This window comes from Vanacampus margaritifer, chromosome 6, assembly GCF_051991255.1.
Source record: "Vanacampus margaritifer isolate UIUO_Vmar chromosome 6, RoL_Vmar_1.0, whole genome shotgun sequence".
NCBI lineage: Eukaryota > Metazoa > Chordata > Actinopteri > Syngnathiformes > Syngnathidae > Vanacampus > Vanacampus margaritifer.
Window position 1 is genome coordinate 17,498,992 of NC_135437.1, and position 26,357 is coordinate 17,525,348.

The 26,357-nt window shown below is 37.8% G+C and overlaps 1 protein-coding gene across 4 annotated transcripts; it reads left to right on the forward strand.

Moving 5' to 3' along the window:
* The first annotated feature begins 200 nt into the window (after positions 1-200).
* rfx4 (regulatory factor X, 4) lies at positions 201-25,317 on the forward strand. 4 transcript variants are annotated; one of them, XM_077567840.1, is made up of 20 exons: positions 201-501; positions 852-898; positions 2,762-2,943; positions 9,655-9,741; positions 9,834-9,894; positions 10,473-10,596; positions 11,502-11,563; positions 12,482-12,695; positions 14,111-14,188; positions 14,273-14,436; positions 14,865-14,965; positions 15,349-15,407; positions 15,518-15,662; positions 16,190-16,284; positions 16,846-16,963; positions 18,070-18,189; positions 19,394-19,543; positions 19,780-19,924; positions 21,317-21,455; positions 23,370-25,317. In XM_077567840.1, the coding sequence occupies exons 1-20, from the start codon at positions 472-474 to the stop codon at positions 23,646-23,648; spliced, it is 2,400 nt and encodes a 799-aa protein (XP_077423966.1). In that variant the 5' UTR covers positions 201-471; the 3' UTR covers positions 23,649-25,317. The 4 variants fall into 4 exon arrangements, with proteins under 4 accessions (XP_077423966.1, XP_077423965.1, XP_077423968.1 ...); XM_077567839.1 differs by having other exon boundaries at positions 202-501; positions 19,741-19,924; XM_077567841.1 differs by lacking the exon at positions 201-501 and adding an exon at positions 662-767 and having other exon boundaries at positions 19,741-19,924.
* Positions 25,318-26,357: the final 1,040 nt, after the last annotated feature.

The window sequence follows — 26,357 nt, forward strand, 5'->3', positions numbered from 1 at the left end:
AATTAAAATAGGAAAAAAAACTAATAAAGCCTATGTAATAACGTGACATCTCGCCCTCATTTTGAATCAAGAGTTGAAACCATGAATAAAAATGACTTGTTTGTTTTGCCTGTGGCTGATAAAAGCTCCTGTGATGATGTCATAACCCGCTTTGTATTGGGCGACATTGATGTCAAGTCGACAAAATCCCTTTTTGGTCGTATGATTTCCTCCCTTCAAAGCCTGAATGCCAAACACATACAATTGAGGACTTTAGCAATGGGACAAAAGGCGTGTACATCCGTTTGTGAGCGTGCACGACACGTGATAAGAGGAAAGGATGCACCTGCCCTTGTTAATTGGCCGCAATTAATGACATCCTCATGACTTTTGTATATTGCACCTTAATGTGCACTTTAAACATGTCTTTGCTTGTGTGTGAGTGTGTGCTTCAGCTTCCCAGGTGGCTTGTGGGTAAAAAAAAAAAAAAAAATGTCCAGCGAAAAAGTCCTCTACGTTGCGGTGAGTAATTCAGCCATAATCCTCCTTTCTCCTCTTCTTCTGCTTCTCCTCCTCCTCTCCTGTGGTTCCATTCATATTCTAATCACAGCTTTCCCTTCTCCAGCTCTCAGGCACTCCATCAGAGCCCCGACCAGCCTGGGGCTTTACACTTTTACCCCCCCCCCCCCTTTTTTTTTTTTTCTCACTCACTTTCTCTTCTCTTTGCCTCACCGCCTTTTGTGACTGTCCCCCCCTGCTTGTCGCAGACGCACCAAAATAAGGTTGAGGTGATAAACCCTTGATGTTGTTTAAAATATTAAAATAGAGATGTTTCATGACAGATTATAACTTTGTCTCTTTTCCATCCACAGTCTCAAGTGGCAAGTAAAAAAGGCAAGGAAGAAAAATTCCGTCAAAAGTAATTAAACTTTATTTTTATAGCACAATGCATATGAAAAGTGTATAATGTAGAAATGTAAAGAAAAAAAGAGTTAAACACATTTACAAGCAAAGTAAAGAAATAAAATAGTTAAATTTAATTTAATAATGCTTCAAAAGACCTTAATCAAAGATATAGGGGGTGTTAAATCATATTTTTAAACTTGGATTTAAAAGGATTTGCACTTGACTTCACTTCTTTTGGCATCTTATTCCATTTGCGTGCAGCACAACAGCTAAATGGTGCTTCACCATGTTTGCTTTGAACTAGGGCAGCAGCTATAGAATATTTAGGTATTCAAATGTCCTACTGAAAATTATATCAAATAATCCAGTATTCGGATAAAATAGAAAACAAATATCTATATTTTAAGAACAATTACAAATACAGAAGACAGGAAAACACATTTCCACTTAACTCATTCACTCCCAGCCATTTTCACAGAAGCAATCCCCTTCACTCCCGGCTGTTTTACAGGATTTTGACTGATTTTGCAAGGCCCACAGACTATTGTGCTCTATTGCTATAAAAAACATGGAAACTACCAAAAGAAAGAGTCTCTTCTTTCATCAGGAAAAAAAGTATACTTCTATCTGTTTCCGTTTTGCAGCAATTAACTTTAGAATATAGCTAAGTTTCATCATTATTCACAAATCTATTTAGAAATATGAGTAATGAGCTTTTTTTCAACATGGCCCCTGGTTGATCTCTTTTGCTCTGCTGCCACCTGCTGGCCGTTTGTGTAATAACTACCATTTCTTCAACCGTTCTTTGCAGTTGAGAGGCTGCATCAAAGCCTTCTGTATGCTAGCACAGGGGTGGGCACCCTCGGTCCTCGAGGGCCAGAGTCCTGCAGGTTTTGGATGTGTCTCTTCTCCAACACAGCTGATATATGATCAGCTCATCAGCAAGCTCTGCATAAGCTTGGTAACGATCCTGTTGATTGGAATCAGCTGCGTTGTAGCTGGGAAACCTCCAAAACATGCCCACCACTTTTCTAGCATAAAAAAACACATATAAATACGTCTTTGGGACACTTAAAACATTTAAAGTAGAACGTATTAATACGTATTTGGGAGCAAATGAGTTAATAATGAATAACTGTTTTTTTTTGTTTTTAGATAATCAACTCTTTTTACTTAAATATAATTTCTGTTTGGCAGCTCAGTATTTTCCTGTCCAGAAACATTAGTGTGATTTTAGACAAATCTCTCCCCATTGATTTTGGTCTATCAAACAAAGTGACCAGAACCACAGTAGCAATTTTGCCAGCTAAAACGTCACATTTGAGTTTTTAAACACCTATACAGTAATAACACGCATGACTCAGATGTCGCTAGTGAGTGACTCCGTGCAACTAGTAGCGAAATTCGTTGCATGTTTCAAATCCAGTCCTTAGAAATGATTATTTTTCTTTGGACACTTTGGAAGTGAGAGCTGTGTGTGGTGTGAAAGCGTATGAAATGCCATCATGGAGGATGGGAGGCCTACCCTCCCTCCACCCTCCCTGCTTCTGCTTTTTTTTTTTTTCTTGGGAGGGGAGCTTTTCTTATTCAAAAGAGGCCCACAAAAGACTTCCAGTGAGCCTTGCCACATCCCCATCTGACTCGGGGGCCATTCATCAGCCCCGCAAGCCTATCAATGACATGTCCCCATCAGGGCTCCTATAAAAATCAGCCCCCTTTCCCATGAAACATCAGCAAACATTTTGACGGCTCTGCCTTTGCCCCCGCTGGATTTCTGGAGGACCCTCTAAAACACCCCCCACTTCCTCCTACGGTCCCCCATCATTCCCCACCCACACGTACCCTCGCTCTCACTCGCTCTCTCTCGTCCACCCAGAGCCTCAGCATCTCCTCTCCGCCGGCCAGTGGTCGCGGAGACGGCGAGCCGGGCGAGGATACAGAGCAGGTGGAGGAGGAGGCGGAGGAGGGAAAGTCGCGGCCGTTTTCTATTCGGAGGAGTGCTGGATGGGAAGAGGATGCACTGCGGGCTGCTGGAGGAGCCTGACATGGATTCCACAGGTCAGTGGGATGCCGCCACGCCGCCTCGCGTGAAGCGCTTTGGGGAAGGGCCCAAAGGGAAGGGCCATCAAAGGCAGGGAAGTCGGCCTTTCACTTGTTGCTGGTTTCCTCGTTTTTTGCAAAGTTGGACCAAAAGTTCGCTTATCATTTCTGATTTTTTGGGGAAAATTTTCACCATTAAGGGCCTGTCTTTGGCGTATGTCCAGTTTTTGCTTATTTTGTTTTGAAAGAGTGTTGCTGCTCTTTTCAGCGGATTTTTTTAGGAAAATGTCAAATTTGATGGAATTGGTTGGGTTTTCTAAAACAACTTCTACTAGTATATTTCTTAATATATTTTGGTTGTATTTTAAAAATAATAATTAGACATGTCTATTTACAACGTTGCATTTTTAAATAGTATGGTATGTTTTGTTGCTCCCTTTTTTTCTGCTAGTTTCTTAAGTTTAATATGGGTGAACATTTTCTAATGAAAAAAATTCAGGAGTAACTTTTTTTTTTTTTTTTTTACATACTATTTTTCATAAATTGTAATTTTTTTTTTTAAAGTAACTCCCTGATTTTTATTATTACGTTGAGTTAATTTCTTGATTTTTGGGGGTGGGAGAAAAGCTTAAGAATTTGTAAATAATAAAAAAAAAAGAATGTTTTGGTAAAACTTTTTCCCATTAATTGGCTGTCTTTGGTATGCATGTACTTTCTTTTTTCTTATTTTATTTTGGAAAAAGTAGCTCATCTTTTTAGCTAAATTCTTCCCTTTTTGTCAAGTTTAAAAAAATTTTTACTTAGATTTAGGTGATTTTTAATATATTTGTGTATACATTTAATTGTATTTTTCTAAAATAGGATCCTTTCAAACCGGTATTTGTTTTTTTGAGTAGCGTGAAGTGTTGCAAAAAAGGCAGTAAATAATGCATAATTTTAAAATTGTGGCTAAATTTGTACAAATAATTTTTATTCAGGTGTAGATTTGATCAGTTCTGTTTTATATTGTTTTTAAGTGGCAACTTTTTTTTTCCTTTTCTTAAATTCTTGCATTTTCTTACAAACATATCTTTAAAAAAGAAGATTATTGAAATTAAAGTCTTTTAAAGTTGCATCTTTAATAAACGTTCTAATTTAATCAGCTATAGGAAAGAAATTCAATGTATGGTCAATTTTTCGTAATTTCAGCAGCGATTGTTTAAAATAAACCCCAAAAAATCAGTTTCTTAAAGTTTAGGATAGGGTGACGGGAGTGTAGTTTTGACATTTGACATTTTCTTTTGCTTTTACATAAAAATAAAAAAATTTAAAAACAGCATTGTGTTTTTTAAACATTTGCAGTTATGTCACTTTTCTTTATAGGGAAACTTTAATTTGAGTTTATTATATATGTATATATTGAGTAAAGGGTTGCTCAAGTACAATTATTTTGAATTAAAGTAGCATTTGTGACAAAAGTGTCAAGTCACTTTTTAACAAAAATTTAAAGCTAAATAAAGTCAGTGAAATCAATGTTTTTTTTCACCAACTTTATGTATCAATAAATTATTAGTGCAAGTACAGTGTAATTCCTTCCTTTGAGCGTCAATGTGGTTGATTGAGCATGCAAGTGCACGCCGGCCGTGTGTGTCGGGTCACTTAGTCCTCAGTGAGTGTTGAGAAATGTGTGAACATCCGTCCCACTTGTTGATCGACTTTAATCCAATTATTTCCGTCCCGTACTTATCTTCCCCCGAAGCAAATGAAGCCTGTGTGGAGAATTAGCTTCACTTCAGCTGCTTTCGCTTTTTTTTTTTCACCTTTACCCCCCTGTACGCCCCCACTTTTTAAAAAATTCATTTTAATCAAATTATAACGATAAAATAAAATCACAATCTGCTGCTGGAGGTCCGAGTTTGTGCTTGTGCTGTTGCCCCGATGGAAAAACAAAAGTTGCTTCCAAGTTATGTAATATCAATTAGCATATTAGCACATAGAAGGCTATTAAAAAATGAGGGGTCTGAGGTCCAGACTGACTTGTTTGATGAAAATTTGTAATATAGTGAAACTATATAAAGTATTTCTCAGTAGTATCAGTAATAATATAATAAAGCAGTATTTTTTTTTTTAAGAATTTTTTTTTCTCTCTTGCTATGATGCCTTGGAGGGATGGTGTGATCCAAAGTCAGCTGAATATTAGACATGAATTTGCAATGCTTTTGCATTGATTAATAAATGTGGAAGAATATACATATGTAAAGGATTTCTTAGTTTGGGGAATTTTACTGTATGTAATGTCTTAAAATATTTCCCAAGATTTCCTGAGTGAGCTCTGTTTTGTAGTTCAGTGGAGAAATGTGGACGGAGGAGGTAAATATGTAAAAAATTTAGAATTTTACTGTAGAAATTTAGAAAATGTGTTAGTTTGATACAAGCTGAACAGTTTCCGGTTGGAATGATTTGAATCAGCCTAAGAAATGTAAAAAGCAATGTCAAATATCTCCTAATTTTGGATTTTTTGTTATGAGAATGTGCCATTGGGGATAGGTTTTGGAATTTAAAGAATAGTAGCCTTGATCGCCAGAATTGTGTGATTAGTTGTTTAATTCATTTTGAATTGTGTTAGCATGTTGAAGTATGACTGAGCAAAATGGCTTGAGATGAGGAACTTTTTCGTTAGAGAGGAAGTCAAGTAAAAAAACGCCACTTCTTTTAATAATGTTATATCGTATGCGGCCTCACTAGTCTCTTAACACAGTAATATGATTAATATTGCGTTTGTGGAATATTTCCTAAGCAGCAAAATCCACCCAAACTTTTTATCCATATCAGGGGGCAGCCAATTTGCCACTTGCTGGCTGGTAAAATGACAAATGGGCTTAGTTTGCAAATGTCACATGACCAAATCCAGAAAACAAGTCAAGTCATTTTTATTTATATAGGTGAGCCATGATTGGCTCTTAGGCACTGTGATGTCATTTTCAATCGACAGCAAGTGGCAAAATGGCCGCTCCCTGAGAAGGATAAAAACTGGTGGATTTTCTTCATTCATATTCCACAGTTGCGTATAGAATGTACTGTTGTCAGGACAATTTTTCATTTTCATTTAAACATCTCATTCATTGAATGTTTTTTTTCTTGTGGAATTGTGGGGAAACTAGTAATATTTGGAATGTGAAAAACTCAAGCCCTTGTCTTGGGGATGATGTACCTAATGTTTTGTCTCAAATGACATGAAAGCACATTGCTATAGTACACACACTAAAAAAAAAGGATGCGTTTGCTTTCCCAACCCACTTGCTGGGAAGCTTTGGATTTTGAGAAGATTGGGTTACTTTTACCCAAATTTGGGTTAAAATATCATCGTTTTGACCTAGCAGATTTGGTCCAAGATTGTACAGTATTTGAGTGGGCTAAAAAGATAAAGTTGGTTGCCATTTTGTGTATTGAAGTTGAAGTAAATGTAATCTATAACTCTTAGAAGATGTTGGTGTGGTAAAGTTGTCGGAGGACATGGATGACGTGCCATGGGGTTCAAATCTTGGTCAGAGTGATGAGTTTTAGCTTATTAGCTTAGCTTATTTTTCTTTTAGCTTAGTTTATATTCATTAGCTCTATCGCATCTGTATGAGTAGTTTTTAATCCCTTATTGGATCAAAATCCTGACCCAACGTGCTGGGTCAAATCATCAACCCATTGCGCTGGGTATAAAAAACCCAGCATTGGGTTAGCTATTTCACCCAGTTTGGGTTACTTTTAACCATCATGTGTTTTTGATACTACATTTGGCACGCACAAATTGTGTCAATTTAAACTTTATTTATAATTCTTTCTGTCAGTCCGAATTTAATGCTGCGTACCTTCAATGTAGCACCACGTTGTGTCACAACAGGCCGATCAGCACAGATGTTGAGAAGATGTGACAGAGAAGGTCCCCAACTAAGCTTCAGTAATAGCCCCATCGGACGGATAGAATATATGCCTGTGAGGATTGTTGACTGCTCATTGTACTGTAATTACCGTTAGCTCATTTGTGGTATTTTACATTATATGTTAGCATATAGAGGATAAACAACGATATCCCACAACGATAAAATGGGGGCTCATAGTACAACTAGTACTAATAATAATGACTATGACAATAATGACATTTGTTATGTTTGTCCCCTGCTGGGACACTCGTGCATGTTCCCTTTATCATATTCTCTGTTCCCTACCCTCCCAGAGCACTTTTCAGGACTGTGACCCCCCCCCCCCCCCGCCCCCTTTCTTCCGACAGTGCATCCCAACAACAGACGTTCTTCTTATCACATCCTATCAGTGTTCGTGTAAAAGAAAGGGGACTTTTTAACCCCACCATCACACCGTTCCATCTCATTCACACCTCCTTGTGACCCTGAGCAAAATTTGATTTTGGCTCCAGGTGTTATTGGTCATTCATCCATCCATCCATCCATTTTCTTAACCGCTTGTCCACACAAGGGTCGTGGGGGTTGCTGGAGCCTATCCCAGCTGGCTTCGGGCAGTAGGCGGGGTACACCTTGAACTGGTTGCAAACCAATCGCAGGGCACTGCTGAATATGGAGCCTTACTAAAAGTAACACTGTGAAAGTGTTATTTGGGTCTAATGAAACTAGCAGAGGTGGGCACTTCCATCAATTCCTGTCAATCACGACGGCCACCTCGGAAAACTTCGAAAAAATACACGGGATGAGCATCGGACTGAAGCAGATTTATGACGATCCAGACGGTCCTTCTCGTTCCGTGTGTTTTTGCGAGGCTTCGCGTCAAAGTATTCGCCAAATATGCGGAGCACATGGTGAAAGGTGGGCATCGTCATTGACGGAATTTGACAATTGAGTGCCCACCTCTGGCATCAATGTGGCGGTGTTATAATATGGAGGACTAAAACTGCCAAAATTCAAAATAAATAAATGACTAAATAAATAGATAAATGACTAAAAGCGAAAATTTAAACGCATATAAAAAATATATAATATATAAAAAATAGATAATTTAATTATATATGTATATATATATATATATATATGTATATATATATTTATATAGTTGTTGTTTTTTCGAATTATGTTTTATATCCGTTTTTATTTTCACTTTTAGTCATTTATTTATTTAGAATTTTCCTCCATATTATAAATCTTTAAACAAATTATAGTTTTACACCCCGCTCTTTAGCAACATGCAGACTAACAAAAACAGTACTCACAGGGATATATTCTTTATCATCTGCAATTTACTGAGCAGTTGTGAACTTGTGACCGCCTCCTTCATGTTTATATATGTATGTATTAATCTGTCTGTATTAATCTGCTTGTGATGGCCAAGGGTTTTTACGTTTTATTATTACTGTATGTACTTTTTTCTTAAATGTATTATTTCTTTTTATCTTAAATTTATAAAAAATTCATATAAACTTAGAAACAGAAATTGTTCATATTTTATTGGGAGTCCTGGAACGGATTATTGTCTTAAATGAAGTTCAATTGACAGATCTCAAAACTATGTAAAAGTGTGAAAAACTACCTGATCCAAACATTTGACTTTTTTATGGTACTATTCCTCCTCAATACCACTCAATAAATAAATAAATTAGTATTCCAGTCTCCGTTGACCGTTAATTGTTCTTGGGGATCCCCTAGTAGTCACGGGGCACTAAGCAGGTGCTTAGTTTGCTTATGCCTTGGACCAATTCTCATTAAAATGCTAATGTTCTTCTGATAAACACCAAGCAAAGTCTCTGTAGGCTGATTAATTAATTTAATACTTCTTGGTTTTTCGGAATTCCAATGGTGAGCCTCCCAGTAAGCGCATACACAGTCACACACATGAACACACACACACACACACACACACCAGTTGAGCTGGAAATGAAAACAGGCACAATGGCCTTCTCACTAAATGTAGGCAAGCTCTTTTAAGACGGGGTGCTCCGTCGTCGTCGTCTTCTCCCGGGGGAGGAAGGCAGGGAGGGAGGGAGGGAGTGAGTGAGTAATGGGGTCCATGGGGGTCGTGGTGGGGGTGGTGGGACAATGCTTGTTGGATTCCTGCCGTGTGGATAAAAAAGCCCCTCAAATAGAGCCGTGGCTATTGCAAGCCATTTGAGCATTTTTACGCCACATCCTTGATAGCCAGCTGAAGGACCATGTAGTAGCATGCTAGCACATCGCTAACTGGGAAGCTGTTAAAGCATTTATTTCATATACTAGCTATCAAGATCAAGCTCTGTTTATGTACTAGTATGCTCTTTGTCCTCACTAGTATGACAACTTTGGCGTACCACACTCTTAATAAATGCTGGGTTAAAACTTTAAAAGTAAACCAAATTAGGTGAAATAGCTAATCTAGACCTAGCGTCTGGTCCAAAAATGACCAAGACAATGCTGGATTATTTATACTTCGGGGTATTTTGGGGCAAATTGCTACGTAGAGCAGCTTTAATGTTACACGATATTGGCTGTTTTTATTTGTAAAAATGTAAATTAAAAAATGCTAATGTTGAATGGTATCACAATTTATTGATAAAAAGTAAACATTAACCCATTTTGAATGTTACAAGATAGCACATACTAATAACATTTTGCTTCACTACTGATCACACAAAGTTCTGATGTAGACTTTTCCCCCAGTTTAACTGCTTAGCACATGTTGAAAAGCTTGGCAATCCCTTTTCTAGATGCATGTTTGATTTCTGTCCAAGTGTCATATTGAGCTCGGTGCGCGTGTCCGCAGAGAGCTGGATCGAGCGATGCCTCAACGAGAGCGAGAGCAAACGCTACTCCAGCCACATGTCCCTGGGCAACATGTCCACCGACGAGCGTGAGTCACATCATAAACAATGTCACGGTGACCTCAAGCAAGAAATGACACGATTGTTATTGATTAGTAGCATTATTATGTCCTCATTTCAGATGAAGAAAAGGAAAATAACAGGGCCTCCAAACCGCATTCGACACCTGCCACTCTGGAATGGTATGTTTTGATATACTTTTATGTACAAATAGTGGCGTGAAAAGTAAAAAAATAAATAAAAATAATAATATATATATATATATATATATATATATTATATATATATATATATATTTTATATATATATATTTTATATTTTATATATATATATATATATATATTTTATATTTATATATATATATATATTTTATATATTTTTTTTTATATTTATATATATATATATATATATATATATATATATATATATATATATATATATATTAGTATCATTTCACATTATCCAAAGTTTGGACTTAATTTCCTCATCTATTCTACAGTGGTTTTTAACCTTGGTGGAGGTTCTAACCCCATCAGTTTCCTATGCGTATTCACTAAACCCTTCTTCATTAAAAAAATAAAACATTGAATTCAAGATATAGGTATAGGGTTTACTGGTGAACAAAATGAACAGGGAGAGTAGCCTTTTCGTCAAATCTAGCTCTCTTCACCTTGAATTCAGAGAACGCTAATACAGTACAATATGCGTCTTGCTGCCCGCACGGTTTTGTAATCCTTGTGCGTTCAACTGTGTGGTCCAGGCTGGAGGAGAACTACGAGATCGCAGAAGGCGTGTGCATCCCGAGAAGCGCCCTCTACATGCACTACCTCGACTTCAGCGAGAAACACGACACGCAGCCGGTCAATGCGGCCAGCTTCGGGAAGGTAACGTTAACAAAATATATATAAATATATATGTGTATGTATATCTATATATATAGATATAGTCATAGTCATAGTCATTGTCATGGCTCTCCCGAGCTTCCAGTCTTGTACTTTGTATATTTATCCCGCCGCTCACCAAACTGTTAACAGGATCTTTTCGTATCGGCATCCTTCCCTCCACAGAGTTTGGTGCTTTATGAGTTTTTGGGCTAAATGAGGCGGGCGAAGCTACCCCGCTCGGCCTCAGTGTGAAGCCTCCAGCGGCAGAATCCAATCCCGCCGACAAGATGACCGACTTTGCTCCGTTCTCACAAGCCTGACAAAGCCACCCGGCCCTCGTGCGCTGGACCCCCCGCCCCAAAAAACTGCCAGCCCTCCCCTCCCTTGTCCTCCTCTCCCCGCTTTTCCCCTCGGCGGCTCCTGTCGGAAGATATTGAAAAAGAGAAGGGGCCGGGATTAATGTGTAATTAAAGGAAATTTGGAAGGGTGAGATGTTGCGGAATGTTAGATCAGTGGCTGGAGCGGTGTGGGGTGTCCTTTAGGAAGGCTTCATTGATTCGGGACAAAAAAAAGAGGGAGAGGAGAGGAGAAGTAGAGAGCGGGCCCTGCACCGCCTCCCCTGTCTGCTCATTTATCAAGCGGGGGGCCTGACAGAAAGTTCACAGCTTGGCCTCTGTTTTCACGGCACACAATGGAGAGCGACACTGTTTGCTAAAGTTCCTCCACCCGCGGCCCGACCCTTGGAGACGGCCACACAAAAAAAAAAGTGGGGGATAGTGGGAAACTTATCATTTATTGCTGGCCAATAAGAATTCAAGGGAAAGTTTCTGTGACCGTCAAATATGCTAATGGGTCAGCTATGAGAAGTGCACACTAAGCATCTTTTTGTTTTTGTTTTGAAACAGATTATCCGACAACAGTTTCCAGCACTCACCACCAGACGACTCGGCACAAGAGGCCAGTCCAAGTAAGTAGCTTGTCATCTTGCCTTATTTGTACTTCCAATTAATTTCATTTGTTTTTATTTTCTCCTATTTATTTATATTGTCATTTTATTTTTTTTTGCATAGATTTTTTTTGTTTTTTGTTTATTATTATTATTCAGAAAGTCATTTACCATAATCTTTCTGTATTTAGGATTTTTTTCAATTAATTTATATTTTTCTTTCTTTCTTTGTTGTTTCTTAACTTGCTTTTTTTATTACAGAAATTGTATTTATTTATTTTTCTATTATTATTATTATTATTGATGCCCATCGAAATGCATTGCGGTAAAAAAAAATGGGGGTCTTTTTTTTTATATTAAAAAATCCCCAAATATGCGAAAATGTGGGTTTACTGTGCGATTAATTTTTTAGCCGATAATTTTTTTATCTTAATTTATTCTGTTTTAATTAGATTTTTTTGTTAGATTTTTTTTAGATATTTTCAAATTCCTCCTGTGCAAAAACAAAATTATTTTATTTAAAATTTAGAATTAATATAAAAATAATTTAAAATGTATCAATCTAAAAAATATATTATTTTCATATTCCCCTTGTGCATTGGCAAAGCTAGCATTTTTTTATTTCTAATCTACAAAAAAAAATTAAGATTGTAAATGTTTAATTATTTTCGTATTCCTCTTGTACAATGACAAAAGTTAATTAGCCATACCATTGTTTCCATATTTCTTAATAATATATGAAAACTTGTTTATTGTTACATCAATACAATGATTGCTTCATAACAAGTCAGAAAATAGGCAAAAATTATGATCAATCTTTTCCAAAGTAAACTGGCCTGCTTCCTATTACTTTGACACAACAGCTTCATGTACGTCCACTAACTATACGTGAATGTATGTCGATAAATAGCCATGTAAGTGTGATGGCGCTGGTTGCAGGTACCATTACTACGGCATCGCGGTGAAGGAGACGTCGCAGTACTACGATGTGATGTACTCCAAGAAGGGCGCGGCGTGGGTGAACGAGGCAGGCAAGAAGGAGGTGACCAAGCAGACAGTGGCGTATTCACCGCGCTCCAAGCTGGGGACGCTGCTGCCAGAGTTCCCAAATGTCAAAGACCTCCATTTGCCTGCCAGCTTGCCAGAAGAGCGGGTAAACACGCAGTTGTGCTTTTATTCCGTCCTCAGCAATGGTGGCAAATAACCAAGTACAAATACTTAGTTACTTTGCTTACTGTAATTTCCTGTATCTGTACTATATGTAATTACTAAAAATACAATTTAAACACACTTTTTTTATAAACTCATATGGCATAAGAAAAAGTCATTATGAGCATAAAATGTCAGGAAAAAACTGTACATGTTAGTCTCTGTGTACATGTATGTGCCTTTTAAGAGGCGGAGCCTGATGGGGTGACGTGTGACATTGGCCAGTTTGTGTGCGAGTGGCTGGGTGTGAGCCGTGGCCAACAGTAGCTTTCATGGGTATGCCTTACTGAGCTTCCATCATAGGTGACTGTGGCTCTCCTTTCCCATATGCGAGGGCATTATAATTTAGTACTTGTACCCATTAACTCATTTGCTCCCAAAAACCTATAAATAAGTTCTATTTAAAATGTTTAAGTGTCCCAAAGACGTATTTACAAGTTTTTATGTTTTTTTGGGGGGTTAGAGCATACAGAAGGCTTTGATGCAGCCTCTCAACTGCAAAGCACGGTTGAAGAAATGGTAGTTATTACACAAACGGCCAGCAAGTGGCAGCAGAGCAAAAGAGATCAACCAGGGCCAGGTTGAAAAAAAGCAAATTTACTCACAGTTCTAAGTAGATTTGTGAATAATGATGAAACTTAGCTATATTTGAATGCTAATTGCTGCAAAACAAAAACAGATAGAAATATAATCTTTCTTTTGGTAGGTTCCATGTTTTTATAGCAATAGAACACAATATTCTGTGGGCCTTGCAAAATCAGTCAAAATCCAGTGACACAGCTGGGATTGAAGGGGATTGCTTCAGTGAAAATGGCTGGGAGTGAATGAGTAAAAAAACAAACAAAAAAACTGTAGCTTTTACTCATTCTTTTGTTAGTCAGTTTCTCAACATTAGCAATTAGCTTTTATAGCATAGCATTTCAGAGTCTACACATTTGTACTTTTACATAAGGAGTTAAATCACTACTTGTGCATTTTCTGAAGTACAAGTATCTTTCCTTTACGTTTAAAGTACATAACGTGGTTCTTAGCAATAGAGACCCCCGCCCTCTGCATTTGGCCCGGACCCTGGAGAAGGACCCGGAGGATTTATACGCTGGCTCCTGGCTAACTCTTAATCTTTGGTGGGAGATAATAAGATCTCAGCACAGACAAAGGCCTGGCACTAGCTGTCCGCCTTTTGACACACATGGCGGGGGTGATTTGAAATGTTTTGCTGATCTCTAAAGGCTGCTTTACAGCTCCCGTGCTGTAACGCCAATTCGGCCGTTCCCATGCTTTGCGCGGGATTTATCTCCTTGTTTTGCTGGCGCATTTCCTTGCGCCTCCGTCGATCAATACTGCGCTTGTCGCCCACAGGTGTCAACCTTCATCATGATGTACAGAACACACTGCCAGAGGATACTGGACACGGTCATCCGGGCCAACTTTGACGAGGCGAGGCTTTCTTTTGAGCTTCAATCAAACTGCTTCTGTTGCAAAAACAACATTGGACATCATTGTGGGTGTGTGCGTGTGTAGGTCCAAAGCTTCCTGTTGCACTTTTGGCAAGGCATGCCGCCCCACATGCTGCCCGTGCTCAGCTCGCCCACCGTAGTCAACATCGTCGGGGTGTGCGACTCCATCCTCTACAAGGCCATCTCCGGGGTACTCATGCCGACCGTCCTCCAAGCGTTACCTGACAGGTGAGAAGGAGACCGCTGCTGTAAACACCCACTGGACACAACATTAGGTACACCTGCACAAGCTCATCAGATGCATCCATACATGTTTTACATCGTTGGGGGGGTGTTTGAAATTGTATCTTTGTCTTATGCTGTAATGTCTCGTTTTAAAAAAAAATCATTAAAAAAAAACTGAATTAATAAATTTAATTTAAATTTATTATTATTATTTTTTTTTTTAAAAAATCTATTTATCAGTTGAGAATCAGACCGTGTGATTCCAGGATTTTTTTTCTTTTATTGTTAATATTAGAAGATTGTTGGGGTTTGTGGATGTTTTTGTTTGCAGGCGTGCTAACCAGTAGCGTACCGCACTAGCCATATGAGATGCCACCCCCCCCACCCCCCAGTTAAATACCTTTCTTTTTTTCTGTCTTTCCTTGACACAGTTTGACGCAGGTGATCCGGAAATTTGCCAAACAATTAGAAGAGTGGCTCAAAATCGCACTTCATGATCTCCCGGAGAATCTGAGGAACATCAAATTTGAGTGTAAGTGGCTTAAAGATTCTCATCTTTAGAGACTCATTGAGAATGTTTGTAAATAATAAGCACCAGGACAGCTAGATCATTAATCAATCATAGTCTTCTTAGTTTGATAACAATTGGGCATAGTCTAAAAGAAGAAAAAAAACACTCAATGGTAGGCTAGGCTAAATTGCAAGTAATACTCGCTAGCTAATCCAGGTTACGACATTTAATTGCTGTTGTGTTGCTATCTCTTGAAATAATTTGACAGTCCCTCAATGATCACGTTACTTATGTCTGAGTTTACACCACATCTATTGTTTAGTGAATGGCCACATAAGAGTGTCATAACTTTCAAAGGAAATACACCAGACTCCATCCTATTTATTCCCCTGTAATCTTTTCAGTGTCCAGGAGATTCTCGCAAATCCTCAAACGGCAAACGTCCCTAAACCATCTGTGTCAGGTGCGTACTGCGCGGCCTGAGAGCTTTTTAATAAAATCCTTATGAACAAACATGGCCCCTCAGATAAGAATTTGTCCTGATGGCGATAATGTCCGTGTGGCCGTCCGCAGGCGTCGCGTACGGTGATAAATAGCGCCGATATCACATTCCAAATGCTGGAGGACTGGAGGAACGTGGACCTGAACAGCATCACCAAGCAGACGCTTTATACCATGGAGGACTCGCAGGAGGAGCACCGACAACTCATCATACACTGTAAGCACTTTTTGGGGGGTCCCCGATCAGGTGGTCACGCAGAATGAGGACATTTTTTTATTTTATTTAATTTTTTTATTTTGTACAAAAAAAAATATGTATATCTATTTGACTTCAAATAACTTTATGAATTACTTAAAATTACTGTATGAACTAAAAGATACATACAGCCACATATGGATTTGGTAACCACATTTGTCCACTTTTATGTTAACTAGCAAGAGTATGAAAAATTTTTTTGATTGTGTACATTTGCAACAGATATAAAATGTGTGATTAATTTCCAATTAATCATGAGTTAACTGCAAATCATGCTATTAATTACAATTAAAAACTAATCGTCTGACAGCCCTAATATATAAATAGCATATAGATATATGTGTATATATGTGTGTATTTATATGAGTAGGACATGGGCATTAAATTTCAGTAATTTCTGGACTATAAGGCGCACCTAACTATTAGCCGCGCTAGCGAAATTTGGGGAATACTGTACACGAGTTTGTTCAAATGTCCTTCTGTCTCAGTGTACCAGGAGTTTGATCGCCTCTTGGAGGAGCAGTCGCCCATCGAGGCCTACATCGAGTGGCTCGATTCCATGGTGGACCGCTGTGTCGTCAAGGTAAGACAGTCATCTGTTTTGTTTATAGCGAACCCTTCATGGGGATGTGTTCCACAAACACCTGAATACAGTTACAATGAAAACAGCAGAGGCCCCAGAATTGCACCCTGTGGAACACCATACGTTCTGTTAACCATGTGAATTCATATTGCACTTGGACATCTTCATATGCGTCATGTTTTCGACACTTGATGCAAAAAATATTTTCAAAGCTTGTAAAAAGACACCTACAGCTCTGAGCTTGCTGGTCTCTCACTCACACGGCAATCCTCCCTGTTAATGATGTCTACAAGCTTCCCATTTGCGCCCATTATACGCCCGATATGGCCTTGTAAAATGTGGTCGCCCTGGCAACGTCTCGGCCCGGCCAGACAATGGTTCAATAGGAAGGCGTGTCCCCGGGGGCAAATTAAATAGTTGACTTGTTGACATGTTTTCTGGTCTCGGAGGGTTAAGCCCCAAACACAGGCAGAGAGGGGTTAATACTGGCATCCAGACCCCCCCAAAAAAAAACCCAACCCCTCGTCTTTTCACATGGAAATGGCCTCCTTCTCCTTCTAGGTGTCGGGAAAGAGGCCCGGCTGCCTGAAGAAGGTGGCCCAACAGTTCCTGTTGATGTGGTCCTGCTTCGGGACCAGAGTCATTCGGGATATGACGCTCCACAGCGCCCCCAGCTTTGGTGAGCTGCAACTACTACTGCTCCTTAACTCATTCACTCCCAGCCATTCTCACTGAAGCAATCCCCTTCACTCCTGTTTTACTGGATTTTGACTGATATTGCGAGCACCACAGAATATTGTGTTCTATTACATACCTACCAAAAGAAAGATTAAGGTCTCTTCTTTCATCAGAAAAAAAAGTATATTTCTATCTGAAATTAGAATTTAGCTAAGTTTCGTCATTATTCACTAATCTATTAAGAATTCTGAGTAATTGAGGGTTTTTTCAACATGTTCCTGGTTCATTTCCTATCCTCTTCTGTCACCTGCTAGCCCTTTGTGTAATAACTACCATTTCTTCAACCGTTCTTTGCAGTTGAGAGGCTGCAACAAAGTCTTCTGTATGCTCTAGCATTAAAAAAAAAAAAACATTTGGAAAAAAACGTGTAAATACGTCTTTGGGACACTTAAAACATTTAAACTACAATGTATTTATACGTTTTTGGGAGCAAATGAGATAAACAGAAGGTTATGACTTCCATCGCTGGTGATGAGGATTGTACCCAGATAAATCGAGCCAATTGGATTGCAGGTGAAGTGGGCGTGGCTTGGATAATTGAGGCGTCGTAAAATGAATAGGGAAAGTGACCTCTCGTTGCCTGGCCCTTCTCCTTTGAATATCAAAGACACAGCTGGCTGTCATGTTTCCGTAAAGCAGCTTTACGTGCACAAACGGCTAATTAACAAACGTGACCTCCCGCTAGCCGCCTCCCCCAATGTGCTTGTGAGTTTCCATTTTATGACAGCTCAGGATTGCACCGGACTCCCCTGAATAGTCAGCGAGTGTTTATCATGCAGTCACACATGCACAATGACACAATTGTTGGTCCTCTCACACAACCACCGGCACTCGGAGGTCAGCAGGGTCTATTTCTGGCACTGACCCGGATTGGGGAAAAATCAGGGATGTGTTCAAAATCATTTCTTACTTCCTCGGGATTTTATGTATATAGTGGAGAGGAAAACATAGTCAAGTTACTTTCCCCCAGTGGGGAAGATATGATGTTAAAGTGTGGTGGATGTTTTTGCATGGCTGCGGTGGCAATAACGCACCCTTGTGACACAGGCTCCTTCCACCTGATCCACCTCATGTTTGACGACTACGTCCTGTACCTGCTGGAGTCGCTGCACTGCCAGGAGAGGGCCAACGAGCTCATGAGGGCCATGAAAAGCGAAGGCGGCACAGGTGAGGACGATGATGAAACAAACTCAGGCTGTTGTGTTGTGATTTTTGACTTCCTTCCTTCATTCCCTCCCTAATTGAGAAATTGTTGTTATTTATTTTTTCTTACAATATTTAAAATTGCTTATTTATTATGTCCTTCGTATTTTTCTTCACCGTTTCTCCTATTTATTCTGTTTCCCCTTATATTAAAAAAAACATTTTTCTTTTATTTTTCTGATAATGTTTAAAATGTTTTCTGTAATATTTTCTCTCATATGTTTAAATAATCTTTTGTTTTCTGTTTTTCTATAAAAAAAATTATTTGCTCTTTTTCCATTAGATTTTTTCTTTTACTATTTACTTGTAATAATTTATTTTGTTTGTTGTTTGCTATTTTACCCCTAATTGTTTCATATTTTTGGTACTATGCAATCCCTATTTGTCTTCTCATTTTTATTTTTTTCTTTGTTGTTTTTTTCCACTCATATTTTTTTATTTAATATTTTCCACACATTTAGAAGTATTATTTCTTTTTTTTATTTTTCCTGCTTTTTCTTTACATTTTTCTCTAGAATTTATTTCACCTCATATGTTTCCTTTCATATGTTATGTACTTATGCGCTATACCCACACATTTTTCTTTGCATATTTGTTAATTCATTTTTATCTCCACTCATACTTTTTTTAATCAGTTTTCTTTTCCATTTTTTAACATTTAACTTTTTTTTTTTTGGATTTTCTTTGCTTTGCAATTTATCTCCATTCATATTTTTAAATGTTTCTAAGTACAGTATTTTGTTAATATTTTTACCCCTCATGTTTTTGGCCTTAATACTACACAGTGCTTCTCAATTATTTTTTGTTACGCCCCAAAACAACCCCCCCAGATTTCACTGCCATGACTGTAAATAGTATAATTTGTCTGTGAAATTGTTGTAATTACACCTGTGCAGAGAAGCTAATACTCCTTGCTCACTCTCTGACAATAAGAGCGCCACTGCCACCTACTGTAGTGGATGTGCAATTACACTTTATTCTAGTACGGCAACATGTTCCCTGAGGTCAAACGTGCCCCACCCGGCCATCAGGCCCGCCCCCCTATTTGAGAACGACTGCCTTAGAAGAAATAGAGATTCATGTGATTTCTGAGATTTCTTCTTCTAATAATTTTGTAATCAATTCCAGCAAAACGCTGTCGTTTCAATGTTGATGTCATTTCCCACAGAGCGAGATGAAGAGTTCACACTGACCGAAATAACCGCCACCTCCTCGCCGTCCCCGGGTGCCTACTCGCCCGCCCGCTCCGTCCACTCGGCCGCCGTGTCGTCGTCGTCGCCCGCGGCCGACACGTCGCCCGAGTACCCGTCCAGCACAGGTGAGAGAGACCAACTGATTTTCGAAGTTATCAGAGTCTTGTCAAAATATTTTTTTTTGTACTTAAATACCTGCTTTTTTGGATTGTTTTACTTCAGTTAAAACATTGCTTCTACCTTTACCAGAGTCTTTTGTTACACAAGTATCTACAGAGTTTTAGCCACTTTAGCCACCTCTGTGTATGTATGTGTCTGGCAGGCGCCGTTCAGTCTTATACGTGGTCCCTTACATACACAGTGACAACAGCAGGAGGTTCGGCGCCCGACGCCGGCCAACAGCTGTCCTGCATGAGGAACAGCAGCAGCAGCGCCGCCGGCACGACGCCACCGCCGCCCTCCTCCGCCCATCGACTGCCCGTCTATGCCCACAGAGAGGAGCATGGGTAATTACATCTTGAAATCTGGGGATGTGTTCGAAGTGAGCTTCATACGTGCCATCACTTGAGTAAAATAAAAATGGCGCTATTAAGATAAGCCACCCTGACTCCAACCCCTGATGTTAATTAGTTAATTAATTACTGGATTGGTGCAATGCATCATGGGAAATATAGCTTTGTTCTCTCTCCCACACTGTACTACCACATACATTCACTACAAAATGGCAACTATATAGTCGAGCTGGGCAATTATGGAAAAATAATAATCACGATTATTTTGATTGATATTGGCGTCACAATTAATAAACATGATTATTTACTGCTTGAAACTTAGTATTTCCTGCACGACCAAACCTCAACTTTAATCGTAATTTGAAAATATAACCCAAAAATAAATTAAAACAGTATATTAACTCAACTTTACATAGATCATAGAACATATACAGGTTCATATAAAGTGCTGTACATATGTAAAAGTCAGAAATCTAAAAACAATGACAGTAAAAACAATAAATTAATGACATGAACAGTAAACACAATAAAACACTAAAACAGAGGTGGCCTAACGTATTATGTAATATTACTTATTTTAATATGATGTAGTTTAACACTATATATGTAAATATTAATGTATCTAACATTATGTAATACTGTATACGCGACATATATTAAAATAGCAATATAAAACAAGAAATTAAAAAATAAATATCTGCTGTTCCCTTTTTTTTGTAAAAATTTAATGTACTGTTCAGATAATGGATGATGGATGGATGGATGATGTAATTGAATGTATCTTTTTTTATGTACTGTATAGAAAGTATATATAAGGTATATAATTTAATTTGTTTATTTTTATATATATTTTTATTATTTTATTTTTTAAAAAAAGTGATAAAATTTAATTTTGAAGCAAAATCTAATGGGATTCGATTTCAAAACAAATTTGACTTACAAACAAACTCAACAAACTGTATCTATTGTTTGTAAATATACAGTATGCTGTTCCTGCTATGCACTGCTTCACCTCTTAGGGGCAGTGTGGGGCAATGGAGATGGACATACAGTACTAACATTAAGATCAAAAGAGCAGAAGAAGAAATTGTGATTGATTATTAATATAACTGTCTTTTCACAGATTAAGTCTGTGAGTATCATTATATTACCTCTGTATGTGTTACTACAGCGTTTATGTATGAATATTTGTTACTTGAAGGTAAACCCCCTTGTGAGTTCTAATGCTAACTCTTACTAGCTCCTTAATATAGGGTTCCCCATTGACTGCTAGCAATAAGCTAAAATGAGGTATATCTTGTATTTAAAGCTACAATGTGTCCATTTTTCTTTGATTACAATGTTTTTTATGATGAGCCTGTTTAAAATGCATCCCTGCCTTTTCAGGTACACGGGCAGCTACAACTACGGCAGCTACGCCAACCAGCATCCTCACGCCATCCCCAGCCAGTACCCAGGCCTCGCCCACGACGCCGCCATCCCGGCACCGCTCCACTACTCCGCCTACCACCGCTCATCTGCACAGGTCAGTTTCACCCTCAGACTAAAAGGCAATTCAATTGTTGAAAGAATAATAATTACAGCTGCAAGCAGTGTTGGACCTAAATGACCGACTCCCTGTTCAATTTAAGGCATGTCCTTGAGACGTTTATGTATGTGCGTCCGGTCGTAATAGGCATGTTCCTCAAAGTCCCGCAATCCTGCTCTGCACGCAGCGGAAGCAGCTGTCGGTGTTCCATCGTCATGCGAGTATTACTAAAATATTGTTATTCAATGCTCTCTTTTCAGCTGGGAGGCCCCCCCGCTCTGCCCTTTGACTCCCCCGCGATTACCGTCTTTTTCCGCGCGGCGACCGCTCATAATGGAGCCGACTGTGGTGTTTATATGTTAACGTGAACACGTACTTCCTCTTTATCAAGACGCGTTTGGGCTTAAATCGGGCACAATGCGGCGGCTTTGTCCCCTGGGATAGGTTGGACTTTGTCTAATGTCTGAAATATGGTAGTCAGCATGCACATACAGTGTGTGCTGTTTGGCATCTGTCGTCATAGCAACGCAAGAGGAAGCTTTATTTTTAACATCTGCTTGATTTTATAAACTTGCTCGACTTGTGTTTATATCTTGGCAACTGATTTTTTTTCATTTAAAAATAATTTTAAAAAACATTTGTGTGTTTTTTTTTCTCTCCAGTTATTTTACCCCCCAAAAAAAAATAAAAAATAAAAATAAGAATAAATAAGAATGCTGATAAACATCCAGTAGCACTTTTAAAAAATTGTAGGGCCCTCAAGCATTTACAGTAGGTTACCCATCCCTGTCTTAGAAAATTACTTTCTTGACCACAATAAGAAATTTAGAGCTACTATTCTGTATATTGAAGCAACAGCCACACAATTATCAACAAAATGACATTTTACATTTAGATTATTTTTATTCCGTCCAGAGCACAAGAAACTGAGCCAGGTGCTTCCTGTTAAAAGCTAAGCAAGGCTATGATATATGTTTTGCTACGTTGTGATTATTTTTAAATGGTTTTGTTGTATTTTAGAGTAGGCTAAACTATGTTTTGCTACATTGAGATTATTTTTAAGGACGCTATGCCTACTTTCTCTAACTCTATTTTTTAAGAAGTTGAGTCGTTTTTGGGCCGTTTTAGACGAAGCTAAGGTAGAGTTAGCTGGACTGTGTTTTGCTAAATTGCTGTTATTTTTAAAGGAACTGAGGCTCTGTTTTAGGCTAGGTTAGGCTTTATTTTGCTATGTGTGCTGTTACAGTATTTTCCAAGGAATTGAGCCTGGTTCTTCCCTTCAATTTGTTGTTTTAACCATTAAAACATTGAAAGTTTTGCTTTTTTTTTTTTTTTTTGCTGTGCTGATATCATAGGCGAAGTAATGGATTAATTAATGTAATTTAATGTAAATAAATGACATGCATGTCAAACATTTATTCTAAATATCTATTTGTTTAAATCAGTATAATTCTGATAATTTAATTAACTAAATTATCATTGTTGTCCCAATTAAAATGTAAATTTTATTAATATTTGTTGACACTTTGTTGGGGGGTTTTTTTAACATCCGTGTATATTTTTCTACTAAGATACAACAGTAGCACCTTCACTCTTCTGTTTAATTCGATACTCACGATACAATTCATATCACGATACAGGGGTCATGATATGATACGATACGTTAAAAAAAAAACGATACGTATCCCGATACATGGCCTTGAAGGCAATACAGATTTTTATTTTTTTATGTTACTTTATGTACATTTTTATGAAAACAGATGCATACTGCTTTCAAAAACACAACAATTTGTGTTTAATTAAGATAAATAGCATTGTATTATTTAAAAATATGACGAAAACATTTTAGGGGTCACGATGGCACGCCACTACAGTCCTTCATCATAACGTCTCTTCTCATTTTCCCCACAGTACCAGTTCAACGGTCAGATGTCCCGCATGGAACCTTGTCTGATGAGTAGCACTCCCCGACTGCACCCTGCGCCCGTGACCCCCCGCTGGCCGGATATGTCCTCGGTCAACGGCTGCTACGGTAGCCCGCCTATGCACTCGTCACGCTACGCCACATCGGGGGACGTTTACTCGCCTCTGGTCCCGCGCAGGAACTCCGAGTATGAGCACTCGCAGCATTTCCCCGGTTTCGCCTACATCAATGGAGAGGCCGCCGCCGCCACCGGCTGGGCCAAGTAGCCTTCATCAACACTTTGAACTGTAAAGGACACTCATCGTTCAGTCAAGGTGTGAGGATGCTGACAGGACAAAAAATGTCAATCATGTGTGGGATTGGTGCGGCGGTGTTTCTACAATTCCTGTTTTTTGTTCGCCCGTCGCTAAAAATCTGTGAAGTTATGTACAGTGTCATGAAAAAGTGTTTGCCCCCTTCCAGATGTGTTTTTTTTGCATATTTATCGCACTTAAAGGTAGAGTTTGCTGTCTTGTAGCTGCTTAGCAAGATTTGAACGTAGCATACACAGCAGCATGCCAGGATAGCTTCATTGCTAGCTTGACTTGTGATGGAGTATTGCCAAAAACGAAATGTTACTGGTTTGTTGTTGTATTTTTTTGAACTGCACAATTAATTCAATCATAAGGACGGCGATCATCTTAATAATCTGATGCAATAGTCACTTCTGGTGTGGTGATTTTCTAAAAAAAATATATATATATAATTAAACATTCTACTGTCGGGTCATAAACAGTTTATGTCAAAAAAGTGTCAATACAAACTCTACTTTTAAATGTTTCAGATCATCAGACCAATTTTATATAACGAGACCATACATTTTTTTTGTTTTACCCCTCACGTAAACAACACAAATTTAAAATGATTCCTTAGCTTCTATTCTCGCACTCACTTGTACAGTTCTTCCAAAAAGAGGCAACGCGTTTTCTTACGTCAGCCATCTTACAAAAGCCCTCCCAACATACAAAACAAAACACCATATGCGCGCTAACAGAAATTAGCATACATGCTAACCTTCAATGACTGCTACGTCAACTTAACATGCAGCAGCAATACATACAAATAATGCTCATGTTCTTTCTTCTATTTCACATAGAGCCATGGAAATCATTTAGACACTGTATTTCGTATTTATATCACTTCAAAATCGGCATGATTTTTAGATAAATATACATTTTGTCAAAATCAGGAAGGGGGCAAATACATCACGACACAATATTATTATCATTAAAATAGAAAAAAAAACTGCAGCAGAATCATGCAACGCTGCCGCCAAGCTGTGCCTTTATTTTTAGGAATGTACGCCTCTGCCAGTTAGCCCGCGATGCCTGAAATTATTTTGAGGGGTCCGCACAAAGCTCTCAAGTGGATGTGCAGCAGCACTGCCTTAACGTTCTCCCGAAGAAAAGAAAAAAAGCCCAGAAAGTGACGTCCTGCCATCCGCGCCTGAGGTTCATAAACGTGTATTGTGTGGCTTTTTTTCTGTGTGATAAATTCTATATATATGCTATGTATTTTCTGTAACTATGTAACATGGTGTATCCTTTGCTTTCTATGGTACTCGGTTGTTCTGTTTTGTAAGCCGATTAGTACATTAACCTTGGGTTGTGTGTTTTTATAATGCACTGAAATGCTACTGAGGACCTATTACCCTATGGGTATTTATAAAAAGAAAAAACAAAAGAAGGGAAATTATTCAAATGTACAGTAACATTGTTCAATGCAAGCACTGGAAAAGCATCTGTGGTGAATGTCAGAGGATTACAGTTGAAAGGGAGATTGTTACCACATAAAGGATTTCATTATGGAAAATTGCTGACTCGCTTTTGTTTGGTTTTTGTTTAACCAAATAAGTTAAGGAAATCAATTTAAATGTTTGCAATGCCACCGCAGAATGTTGGCGATCTTCTTTTTTTCATTTAAGATTTTTAAAATAAGTACAAATTTAAAAGTAAATCATAGTGAGTAATTTTGATTTAAGAGAAAAAAAAGGAAGTTATTACAATGTATTTTTTCTAAATTTATTAGTTTTAAAAGGTGTTGATTTATACATTCTGAAAAAATACATAAGTGATTAGTGATACAGAATGGATCATGTATAATTTTGATTTTCAAAAATCCAAGTAAATAGGAAAAAAATGTATTTGATTTATTATATAAAAATATAGATTTGTACATTTTACAAGTAAATTAATTACAAAATTAACAATTTTTATTATTTTAAAAATATTTTTTATATATTTATAAATGTATTGTTTTGATTTAATTATTAAAAGGAATATTGAGTCGTTTTCAGTTACTGTATTTTATTCTACATAATTTTCAATTATTAAATAAAGTCAAGTATTGTTTTGCACACTTAAAAATAAATTAAACAGATTAATTCTCATTTATTTTATTCTATTTTCCTAATAGAAATATGAAGTCATTTTTTTTGTACTTGTTGAAAAGTGCTGGGCTGTTTTAGTTGTATTTATTCTGAGGCAATTAGTCAACACATTTCACAGTAAATTATTTAGAATATAATTTTATTCAATTTGTAATCAAATTTAAATGATGCAGCAGAAAACAATCACTGCCAGAGAAAAGAATGTCCACCGATTTTTTTTTAGACAATTAGACAATTTGAATGACAAAACCACAATTACTAAAAGGAATTGATAAATACTGATAAAACTGAAGAAAATAGCAAACGCATTGGTATTTTTATTGACATTATTACATTCACTTAAAAAAAACTTGGGCAACAATGCTATGATGCTAACGATAATAACAATCTATTGCAATTAATTTTAATTCATTTTATTGTGTTTAATTATTTTTGATTTTATCTCACTGATGTTTTCTTTTAAATAACGTCTTTTACAAATAAATGCATTATTTTTTAATTTTTTTAACTACACCAGACACGTTTGTGTTTGACTATCTGCATGTAG

Bases quoted from the DNA above. Each gene is read 5' to 3' on its own strand.
- rfx4 (XM_077567839.1), top strand. From the start codon at position 472: ATGTCCAGCGAAAAAGTCCTCTACGTTGCG. The intron at 502-851 runs GTGAGTAATTCA...TTCCATCCACAG, and splicing joins AAAAAGTCCTCTACGTTGCG to TCTCAAGTGGCAAGTAAAAA. The intron at 9,742-9,833 runs GTGAGTCACATC...TCCTCATTTCAG, and splicing joins CAACATGTCCACCGACGAGC to ATGAAGAAAAGGAAAATAAC.